The sequence below is a fragment of the Pelobates fuscus genome, chromosome 6 (genome assembly GCF_036172605.1).
Source record: "Pelobates fuscus isolate aPelFus1 chromosome 6, aPelFus1.pri, whole genome shotgun sequence".
NCBI lineage: Eukaryota > Metazoa > Chordata > Amphibia > Anura > Pelobatidae > Pelobates > Pelobates fuscus.
In genome coordinates, this window is record NC_086322.1 from 211,435,076 (window position 1) to 211,447,429 (window position 12,354).

Below are 12,354 nucleotides of genomic sequence, written 5' to 3' on the forward strand. Positions count from 1 at the left end.
TGTGAATAGTCCTTGGAATTCTGGGAGATATAGTGTGTGTTTATGATGACGGATTGGTTCCCTCTCCTCCTCCGAACATTCTTCAGGTGAAATATAATGAAGACAGAACACTCATAATATCCCTGGTACAGCCTCTCCTATCTCATGTCTTGCTGTGCTGTTCATCCCACTCGAGCCTTGGCAGAAAACATGCTCTCTTTTTGGCCTGATGAATCAATTCCACCTTCCGCATTACTTGCCATTTCTCCATTTTGCGGTGTTCTAACATTTTCCTTTTAATCTTGGTGTCTGATGCTTTTAGATAATTCCCGTTACTGTAATGCAGGTCGCTGCTTTGAACATGGTAAAAAGAAAACTTCATGTCATATTTCATAGCTTCTACACACGTTTTGATGTTTGTTTAATCGGCAGATATTGCTTTTTGATTACAGTATGGCCTGTGGCTAATGTAAAAACTGTCAGTAGACATGCATTTTTATTAAAAGGAAAACTATTAAGCGCGCTTTACTGTTCATCTAAATTGGAATTATATGCATGTGTATCTTTTGGCTCTGCCATTAACCTGTACTGAGAGATTTCTGTCTCATTGTTTCGCTGTTTTCTCAAATTATCTTTTTATTGGGCATTTACATTGTTCCACTTTCCTATAATAAAGCTTAAAAAAAAATAAAGAAATAGATGAAAGGTACAGCATTATGTACTTTAATTAACACAGTGTGGACCTTTCACAGGGAAGACACCCTTGTGCTCTGCACACATACAAGCATCTTGTCTTCAGCTCCTGGCGACTTATTCACCAGGAGCTGCGTTAGTGCATGTGCAAGAGTAGAACACTGATATCTATTGAGGATCTGTGAGACTAAATCTCATGATCTGTGACAATCAGCCGTTGCTAGTGACAACTGTAGGAACTGACAGAACTTCAACTGACAGAACTTCAACTTTTGTCAAGTTTTGTCATCCTTGGGCTTTACCATAAGACAAAATAGTCTTTACTTTGTCTTATGGTATCTTTCGAATGTATTGAAATATCTCCCTTAATAAAAACATATGCAATATGTCGCCACTCTCTGTTTTGTGGTTAGTGATGGGATTGACTTGATCATTGAGCCAGTGAGGTTGTTTTACCTTAAGGTGATGATGATCCCTAGTTTGCTACACCACAAAGAGACGGGACGTGGTCATTATTATGAGATATTGACAAAGTATGTTACGATATAATCCCACAGTTTACGATCTTTAAATCCCACAGCTTAACTGCTGTTTACATTGTGGGTATCCTGACATTAAGCAGACTGCTTTCCTTATAAAGAAATATTTTCCCTCTCTATCAGGGTGAAGAATTGGTTCATTTTGATGGGAAATGCTGCCCAGAGTGTGTTTTAAGCACTGGTTACTGTATCTACAACGTACACACGGCGGAGGTAAGAGAGACATTGTATTTCTGAGCAGTGGAAGCTAATTATGTTAGATGTAAACACTGCATTTGCTATATTATTTAAAATCAGTGGGAAGTATCTATTTGGAGAAACATAAAATATGTAAGTTATTCGTGTCTTCTGAAGAGCCACAGGAGTAGCCTCATCTCTCAGTATCACAAGATGATCAGCAAATCCCACATCAGTAGAAGATAAATATTAATAATATATTTGTTATTATTCAAATATTCTAATTCTAATTGTTTACTATTTCCTCTGCATTTCTACCCGCTAATCTTACACGGAAAAACAATGCTAATCATTCTACCCCATACCTGTCATTTTCATGGCTGATCAAACTAATTTCATAGCACACTAACATTCACCTTAAATAACGACTTCAGCCACATTTGATTTTGGGACAAAAATGATAAACCAGGTTTTACACCACAGGATGCTGGTATAACGTCCACTTACGTCTCACATTTGGCCACATCAGTATCTTATTACGCAGTTACATAGGCTGAAAAGAGACTTCTATCCATCAAGATCAGCCTTTCTCACATTATTTTTATTGGCATTTACAGGGTGCCAGGTTATTCTGCAGCTCTTTACAATATTATTAAGGATACATTTAAAGCAAACACTATAGTGTAAGGAATACAAAGCAGTATTCCTAACACTAGAGTGTACCTCTTCCCTCTCCCCATTTCCCATCAGCCATTTAAAGGGAGAGAGCCTAATGTGCATGTGCTGCACTGTGCTCGCATTAGGACTTGCCCGGAGGAAAGCATTGACTCAATGGTTTCCTATGAGATTTTTCAGGATGCTGGATGTCCTCATTCAAAGCTTGAGAACGTCCAGCGTTGTTTAACGTATTAAAACTCTGTGAAACTGCAGGTAGTGCCTCTAGTCGCTGTCTGGTAGTCAGCCACTAGAGGCAGTCTTAACTCTACAACATAAACATTGCAGTTTCTCTAAAACTGCTATATTTTACATTGGAAGGTTCAGGGAACATGGACATTGCAGCAATTACATCTCTTACAACAGGGCCGGACTGGGGAAACAAAGCAGTCCTGGAAAAAAAAATCTAAGCCAGCCCCATGAGTCATTGCGCCATATATTGTCGCATGTAATATGTAAGGCTATGTCTTGCCACCCCAGATGATTGAGTAATATATAAACACACACACACACACACACATATATATATATATATATATATATATATATACATATATATCAATAACATACATATATATATTTTTCTAATGTAAAATATTGGTCCTTTCGGAGTAAAACATTACATTTAATTATACAGTAAGCATACTCACATACAGACACAGACAATTTCACTGACACACACAAGCCCATTGATACACAGCCTCATAGACAAACAATCTCACTGATATACATAAGCTCATTGACATAAAAACACAAGCTCACAGATGCCCACACACAGCTCTCTGACAGACAATCTCACTGACACACACATGCTCACTACAGAAAAGCTCACTGACACAAACATGCTCACTAAAGAAAAGCTAATTGACACACACATGTTCCCCAAAGAAAGGCTTACTGACACACATATGCTCACTACAGACAAACTCATTGACACACACATGCTCACCACAAACAAGCTCACTGACACACACATGAGAGCAGGCACACACACACACACACACACAAGCTTACTTACTAGCAGGCACACACACACACACACACACACACAAGCTTACTCACTAGCAGACACACAAAAGCTCTCTCACTAGCAGGCACACGCACACAAGCTCACTCACTAGCAGGCACACACACACACACATGCTCACTCACTAGCAGGCACACATACACACACTCACAAGCAGACACACAAAAGTTCTCTCACTAGCAGGCACACACACACAAGCTCTCTCACTAGCAGGCACACACACACACTGAAACTTACCTGGCACTGGTAGGTGAAGTTGCCATTTTGTTTCCGCTTCCTTCCAGTGAGGTCAGCAACGTGTGTGGAGGTGGAGCTTCCATTTAAGAGGTGGGGCTTGCGTGAGGGGGCGGTGCATGTGGCCGAAATTAATGTAAACTTTGAAGGGAGACTGGTAGGTCTTCCTTTAGCCACGGGCAGACGCACCAGCCCCTAGATCCTCCCTCTTTACTCCCCTTGCACTCACACAGGCTGGCACAGTACGAGGGAGAAATACTTAAAAGACCTTAGCCTGATGATAAGGGCTGTCAGCCCGGCACCAGGTGCCGCGGCCCACCGGGAAATTTCCCGATATCCCGGTGGGCCAGTCCTGCCCTGGAGGGCAAGACATGCAGTGATCACTGTTTCACTGTTGCCTGCAGGGTCCTAGTGGGCGGAATATAGCGCGAGCGCCTCTTATGGCGCGCTCGTGCTGTGTATGTTGGGGACAGTACCCTGGTGTCCCCAAGAGCAGGACAGCAGGGAAGTAAGGTAGGACAGGACTTGAAAATTAGGACTGTCCTGACGAAAATTGGATGGTTGGAAGGCATGCTTAATCCCTTCATAGGGCAGTTTTTTTGAGTAGCAGCATGAAGTTTAGGTAGATGTATGTGCTTTCTGTCTGTATATCTATATATATCTATCCTATCTATATTTCATTTTGATGTTTTAATTATTTATTTAAAATTGTTTTGTTTTACAAAAGCCCATTAAGCAGGTATTTTCTGTTAAATGTTCTATGCCTCTTATAGAACAAGGCCTTAAATCTGTAGAATATGTAAACATCAGGACAGTAGGCTTTTGAATCCAGGGTGGTAGATTACCCTGGAATGCAAAATACAAGCATTGCTGGAATGTCTGCAGTACATCTCATATGAATGCTGAAAGAATATACTATTCTCACATTAATAATCTTTTTTTTTTTTTGTCTCCAGCATTCCAATTCTGATATGGGTGGAGTGAAGCATTTAGTGGTAAGTAAGGATTGAAGAGTTTTAGACCCATGTCAGCAAGTTCCGCTTTGCACTGCACTGCAGAATTACTTGGATATATGTTATAATGGGGATATCATTTTTCACAACTGGGTAAAGGGGGATTAGGAGAGACATACAATAGGATGTGGGTTAAGGGATTCACACAAGGGGTGAGAAGGAAGGTGGTTGGAAAAAAAAGACAATAATGTAGGTGCACTTTAAATCTTTATTTTTAATTTTAAGAAGACGTTTTAAAAAGTTTATAAAACACGTGCACAATTAACGCATTGACATGTATGTATAAAGGGAATAAAATTTTTAATCTGATCCAGAATACATAAACATCATACTTTGCTTTTGTAACCGGTAAGATGTTGAAGTATAAGTATATTATATTCAAAGGAGACCCGTTTAGATAAGGCCTGTTGTAAAAAGGAGATATCTCTGTAAGGGTATAGTGATCAACAAGAATAATACAAACTCCAACTAATACCTTCTACCATTGTTGGCCGAAACCGTACAGAGGGTAAAGAAATTCAAGTCGGATGGAGGCTCTATTCAGGCTCAATATACAATTAAAGACTGCCCGTATGGGTGGGACCAGTCTGATATGCTTCAGATATGTTCTCTCTGTAATGGCACAAGATGAGCTAAAACCAGCTTGAGTTCTGAGCGGGGACCCACCGAAGGGCAGGCTATTTCAGCTGCTGTCCGTTCTCAGAATACTCTTGCGACCTGTTTTTTTCTCTCCATAAGTTTAAAGGGTAATCCAGACGTGGACCCCTTGCTCACGGTGCCTAGAGAGATATCAGCTATGCCTCACTGATGATGCCTAACAAGGCTGAAACGATCGTCTGGGGTTGCTGTATCTCTCGTGCAGAGAGAACTTGCTGGCATTTCGGATCTGGACTGCCCGTATGGGTGGGACCAGTCTGATATGCTTCAGATATGTTCTCTCTGTAATGGCACAAGATGAGCTAAAACCAGCTTGAGTTCTGAGCGGGGACCCACCGAAGGGCAGGCTATTTCAGCTGCTGTCCGTTCTCAGAATACTCTTGCAACCTGTTTTTTCTCTCCATAAGTTTAAAGGGTAATCCAGACGTGGACCCCTTGCTCACGGTGCCTAGAGAGATATCAGCTATGCCTCACTGATGATGCCTAACAAGGCTGAAACGATCGTCTGGGGTTGCTGTATCTCTCGTGCAGAGAGAACTTGCTGGCATTTCGGATCTGGACTGCCCGTATGGGTGGGACCAGTCTGATATGCTTCAGATATGTTCTCTCTGTAATGGCACAAGATGAGCTAAAACCAGCTTGAGTTCTGAGCGGGGACCCACCGAAGGGCAGGCTATTTCAGCTGCTGTCCGTTCCCAGAATACTCTTGCGACCTGTTTTTTTCTCTACAATTAAAGCTTATATTATTGTACTGCATCATGGCTTTCAGGATTTTGGTTATAGTCTCTATTGCAGGTTAAGCTCCATAGTATTGTGGAGTAGTGGGTTCTGGATAGCTCGTGAATACAGGGGGTGTAAACATACGCTCCCTAACGGTACTAACAGTTGTTAATATGTCACCGTGTGTCTCCCGTTCAATATTGAAATGGGTGTGTGCAGAGAGAGGGATTAGGGTGAGGGAGGAGAAGGGGAAGAAAAAAACAAACAAACAAAAAACCTGGGCTGGAGAGGAGGGCGCGGGGAGAATGAATGTGTGCTGCTCTATATATTAAAAACACCCAAAAAAAACTATGGATCCATGGTCGCAAAGGGAGAAACTGGAGTCCAAAATTACTCATCTGTTTTTATCAGATGATAAAAATGCATTAACTACCAAAAAAGTATATTTTGCTGCACAACAATAAAAAATAGGAAAGACCTATTGATAAACACGAGGCATTGTAAGAATTGCATGTCTCTCAAGGGAAGCAAGCTAGTGTGCATACAGACACATTATACTGTTGGCAATTGCTAGTCAGTGTATGTGTATATAAATATATATATTCACCAAAGTAACAGTCAGCACTGCTGGATCTTGAAAATAAAACTTAACTTTTATTAGTCTGTTGGTCGATGTTTCCAAAGTATCCTTTTGTTTATATATTGTTTATTTTTTATGCAATTTGATTGTCAAGTTTCCTAAATGCAAAATGAACTTTTTATGTGTCGGTGGCAGTCCAGTAAAACGTGTCAAATGAATAAAATGTAAGTTTATATTAAGGTTCAATATATGAAATCTTTCTCCCTTGATATTCTTTTCCATATTATATTTTAAAACACTTTTCTACTGGCATTTTGACAGACAGTCAAAAGGTGTTTTGGGCAGCCAAGGGAAGAGAATTAATTAACATCAAATTAAACGGCATATACCAAAAGGGAGCACTAGAATCAGTGAAGTAGGAATAGACAGTGAGACATTAATTTTGTTATAGTGACATTAGTTAAGTGTGTGACGCACAAATCAGATTCTTACATTTGTTTTCATGATCATAGAATTACCATCTGGATGTTAACAAATTGTACAACAAAAGTGAACCACTGAGGCAGATATTTTGGCTTACAAATATTTTTCTAAATAGCTCCAGTTCGCACATGCTGCAAACCATGAAAAAGAGCTATGATGTGACTTTTATATCATCAAAGCGTTTTCTCTTTACTAACAGCAAATACATTTTTGTTTTGGAGTGGGAGGGTCGGGGTTGGGGTTACTAAGAGCATCTACAAAGAGTAATAAGCTATCTAGCTTTTAATTACAACTTGATATCGACAACTTTTATTATGAGCAGTGGACTATCTGGATTTTACATCAAGAGGCATCAAGAGCATCAATGGTCTATCTTGCTTTTACCGAAAGGAAAGCGTTGTAGTGAGCTATCTGGATTTTACTAATATGCTCTGTGACTTTAATCCAGTGGTCTATCTGGATGTGATGTAGCGCAACCTGATATATATATATATATATATATATATATATATATATATAGTTTTTTACAATGTGCAGGGAATATTTTATTTAAAGGAACATTCCATTAGAAAATAAATATATTGACAATTTCGTAGATATAGTACCAAAGAAACATGCATGTAATTTTAAATAAACATATAGTAATGGAAAGCACTCCTCAAGCAATCCAAATGTTTTATTGCCGGTGCGTGAATGAAGGATCCCTGTTGAACTGGACCACATTAATTGTTACAAATAAAAAGAATCCTCAGCTCTCTGCAAATAAGGTATGTAGTTTATTCAAGCCTTGAGAAAGACACTATACATGTTGAAACATTGCAGTTCACTTTGTTTGGCTGAATAAACCACATGATTTGCTGAGTGCTGAGGAGTTTTTGTAATTCTTTGTACATGTTCTCTTTCGGGGTTATATCAAATCTTGGCTTGCAATAGCTGGAGATCTAGTAACTGGTAACTAGTAACTAGTAACTCTAGTAACAAGGCTCTCCTCTTCTTCCCCCGGCACAGGCTTTCTTGGCTGAAATCAACACTTTCTATTGAAATTGAGAATTTTATGAAATGGGAAAAAAAAATGGACACATTTTTTACCATTTTTTCAACTAAAGCAATGAACTATCTTTTAATTTAGCTTTCACTAGCATACATTGGCTATCTGGATTTTATTAAGAGCAATGTGTTATCTGAATTATACTAAGAGCACTGAGATATCTGGATTTTACTAAGAGCAATGCGCTTCATGGTTTTAACACGAGACATGTGCTGTCTGGATTTGTTTTGTAAGGCATTTTGTTGTGTTTTTTTTTTTTTTGCTTTTATTTTTTTACTAAGACCAGTGAGCTATTTAGTTTAACTAGTGAGCAGTTAAGGCATTGCCTTTTCTGAGAGCAGTGGACCCAATGGACCAAATGGATTTTTATTAAGAGTGTTGGGTTGTCTGACTTTCCTAATAGAGAAGAACTTTCTTGCTTTTACTAAGAGCAATGCATTATCCGGAGTTTAATAAGAGCAATTACCTGTTTGACTTTTACTAAGAGAATGATATCTCTGGCTTTTACTAAAAGCAATGTGCTATATGGCTTTTTCTAAGAGCAACAAGCTGTCTGGCTTTTACCAAGAGAAATGTGCAAACAGTCTATTATTGATGGGGTTATTCACTAGAATCCGAATGGCATTAAAGTGCTCTGACAGCAAAGTCTTGAGAGAAATCTCAAGCTCTTGCTCATATTGCAAATATATCCCATGCTTTGCGCTAGCTGAGATAGTGTGGTAAAGCATATATAAGGGCTTTACTTGCTATTTGAGCTCATTCTGCGGTAAGCCCTCCATGGGTGAAGATTCATTATTTTTTATTTCGCCATGGTATTCTGTTTTCTGTTTTTTCAAGGGTTTTTTTCTGCGATCAGGTTTTATTTTAAGTAGTGGCGTTGGTTATTCTGGACTTTTATTTGCCCTTTTTGGGGCTAAATATAGGAATTAAAGAAAGGAGACTTCTGATGTTAACCCCTTAAGGACGACAGGCATTCTATGCCGTCTTTTTTGTGGTGGCTCTTAATGCCGGTAGGCGCCATAGAACGTCCCCGCTGTCCTTATTACTTACCCGATCACTGCCGTTCCCCCACCGACGATCGGCGTTGCTCCCGGTCTGTTGGGACTGCCTGACATCCCAGACAGTCCCCCTCCCTGCAAATTAGACTCCCACGGGCCATGTGATCGCTTTGAAAGAGCGATCACATGGCCGCAATAGGTGTCCATGCCTGCAGGGGGACTGCCTCAAAAATTTAATATATCTTGCGTACACACATTGATTTTTCAACACATCTATTGTATTTTAAATCAAAGTGTGTTTTATGGCCACACTGGTAAAATGGAGCTCCTAGAAATGAAGGACATTAGGATAGAAAAGAGGGAAAATGGATTTAGGCAACAAATAGGGACTATCACTCCTAAGCAGGGACATTGGTTGGTATGATATGGCAAACAACTGGCTCTCTGGATTGTGATAAAAGCTGTAAGGTGTTTGGATTTTATTAAGAAAAATGTAATATATGTCCAGATCCATCTTTAAAACAGAATATGTGCAGGCCTGTTCCTTAGTGTCTCCAGATGTGATACACCAGCGAGGGAACTGAAGTGGTACACTGGGGCAGGACCCCGAGGGCGGGACTGGTTGAGGTCCTAGACAAATGATATTTGGTGAAATGATGAAGAGGCCCAAAAGCGGAAACTTGCCCAGGACTCCATTAGCATTAGAAATTGTGCAGTATATATATATATATATATATTTTTTAATCTTTATTGAGACTTTTTTTTTTTTTACATTTAAAGAAATTAGATTTAATTAAGAAATTACAAGTGAACGGGTGTCCACATAGAAAGAGACTGCATAACGTTAATACTATCAGTCTCTGTTTTTTGGATTTCTATTAGAGCAATTAGCTATCGGAATATTCCTAAAACAATGTTCTTTCTGAATATTACTATCAATGATTTGCCACCTGGCTTCTACTATGGGCAAAATGCTGTCTGTTATATACAAAGAAAAGCCATTTTATCTAAGAGAAATACACTGTCTGTCTGTTACACAAAACATATTGGTATGCTTTCATTAATATTTTATTACCTCTTGTAATTAAAAACAAATTAAATCAGACTTTACTCCAATGCACAGGAAATGGTAGGGTGGGATAAATGAGAAAGTAGCATACATGTATGTGCTGATGAAAGTTTATGTTTTTAAACTGAAACATTGACAGGAAGTCAGTCCTTTGAGTGCTGACCTTCCTCGGAAGAATATGTATACATTTTCCTGCTATATTTGTTATCCCAGATTTGACCAAAAATTGACAGCCTGACCTCTAAAAGGCTACAGTCTATACCATAATTAATGTTTAACATTTCCAGGTTAAAGCAGTGTAAGTACAGCACTGATGTCATGTATAAATCATGTGCAATACATCAACTCTAGCTGTGAAAACATGTTTTGGCCAGTATGGACCCCAGAGCATCATATTATGTCAAAACAGCTATCCTGTGCTATGTAGAAATGCCAAATGTACATATGAAGAAGGTGTAGAAGGAATCAAAACATATTGATGATAACCAATGTTCAACAGGAGCATTTGACAATCGAGTTATGACTTTTTTGTATGACTTTATGTTGTGACTTCTTCATGCTTTGTCCTCGGACGGGCAACTAAGCACTCCCTCTACTACTAAACCCATGATTGTCAGTCAACAGTTGTAGTGCTGTAGGCTGACTGTTATTGCTTTGGTTACCGGATTCTTGACTTGAATCATATCCAGTCTTTATTTTTGAGAATATTTTATGTTCATATATACTTCTCATCAAACCAATCCTAGAACTGTAATTTCTATTCTGGTAAATTCTGACCCAATACAGAATGGAGACAAATGGAGTGAAGGTCCGTGCAGGGTATGTGAGTGCAAAAATGGCCAAGTGACCTGCTTCTCTGAGTCCTGTACCTTATGCCCTCTTGGGACACTAGCTATGAACGTGGCGGGGAAGTGCTGTCCACAATGCAGACCAGGTATACTTTTACCAATGCTTTATATGATAGTGTTGCTATAGACAAAGTGGTGCTGTGTATAGATATAACCATGGAGAGATGTACTTATGAAATATAATATAAATCATTTCTAAAACTTTTAAACAATGGTGTTTTCTCTAAAGGGGAAAAAAACAAAAATAACAAACAACAAAAAACAGAAACAAGACAAAACAAAAAACCTAAATAATATTGTCTAGCAAACAATGAAGTAGTTATTTATATTTTCTTAAGATCTTCATGAATATACATGGTTTGTAGTGCCTATGTTGCTAACAAGATATCAATAGGAACATTTTCAGTTTTCATCATTAGAGCAAGATTTTTATTGATATCTCTGCATCCTCTTTATTGATTGTATTGTCTGGCTGCTCCTGAATGGTATAGCAATTATCTCAAACAAGATAAAGAGCTGCATACCTTTTATTCAGAATTGGTATAGCCACCCTTCTTTGCAAAAAATACTGGCAATGTTATTTTGCATAATTATTTATATATGACAGAACATTGCCAGATGTTACATGACATCACAGAGAGTGACATAATCAATTAAAAAAACAAACCCTTTTAGAAGTGGAAAATTCTCTAAAACACTAAATACTACCTACAATATGTTTACTATGTCTGACTGTACATGTAGCATTGAGTATGTGTAGCAATGTGTGTACTGTTTCTGAGAATTTATGTCTGTAGCTGTGTGTGTCAATGTCTATACTCTGTGACATTGTGTCAGTGTGTGTATACTGTGTCTAATTGTGTGTAGCATTGTCATGTGTGTCATTGTGAATATACTGTCTGAGTTTGTGTGAGAGTGTGTGTGTTTATATCCTCCTGAGACCCAGCCCATTAACTTGTGTCCTCTGTACTGGACCTTTCGTTCACATGCATCTCGTTTCATTCTTATGATGTATTCTTTCAATCCCTGCTGTATTGTAAAGAGGACATCCTGGGCTTTCCAGTGAAATGTCATGTGATAGGCTGGGATGCTGTGAACCTCAATAGGTAGGAAATAAAAAAAAGAGAGAAATTGGAAGACATTCTTTTCCTCGGTTCTCAGGGGGTTAATGCAATGTTTGTACCTGCCGTGTATAATAAAGGAGTCTATTTTGGATCCATTTCTCTCACCACTCACCTAGAGTCCCATCAGAGAAAAATATCGACTTTTGCATTGCCAACACTTGCCAGATAGCATCAAATACTGTCTGTGCCAGTAAAATACTAGCCAGGTGGCACTCCTATAATACAAAAATAATAAGAGACACATAAACACTTAGGGTACCATTAGGTCTAATGGATGCATTAGGTCAGATTTATACTGATATGTGTAAATAGAAAGTGTGTCCAGTACAAAAATATGTAGGGCTCATTTACTAAAAAAATAAAACTTCCACTAAACTAAATTCCAACATGTACGACTAAATAACCACGATGGAATATCGCTCAGTTGGAAAATGTTTTTTTGTCCTATTTG

At 38.7% G+C, this 12,354-nt stretch overlaps 1 protein-coding gene across 1 annotated transcript in view; it reads left to right on the forward strand.

Annotated features, from left to right (window-relative positions):
• Nucleotides 1-12,354, forward strand: part of FRAS1 (Fraser extracellular matrix complex subunit 1) — a 425,273-nt gene that overhangs the window by 188,625 nt on the left and 224,294 nt on the right. The window contains exons 10-12 of the mRNA XM_063458710.1: nucleotides 1,335-1,424; nucleotides 4,320-4,358; nucleotides 10,718-10,865. Coding sequence (XP_063314780.1) covers nucleotides 1,335-1,424; nucleotides 4,320-4,358; nucleotides 10,718-10,865 — 277 coding nt within the window. The remainder of the gene's footprint in view (nucleotides 1-1,334; nucleotides 1,425-4,319; nucleotides 4,359-10,717; nucleotides 10,866-12,354) is intronic.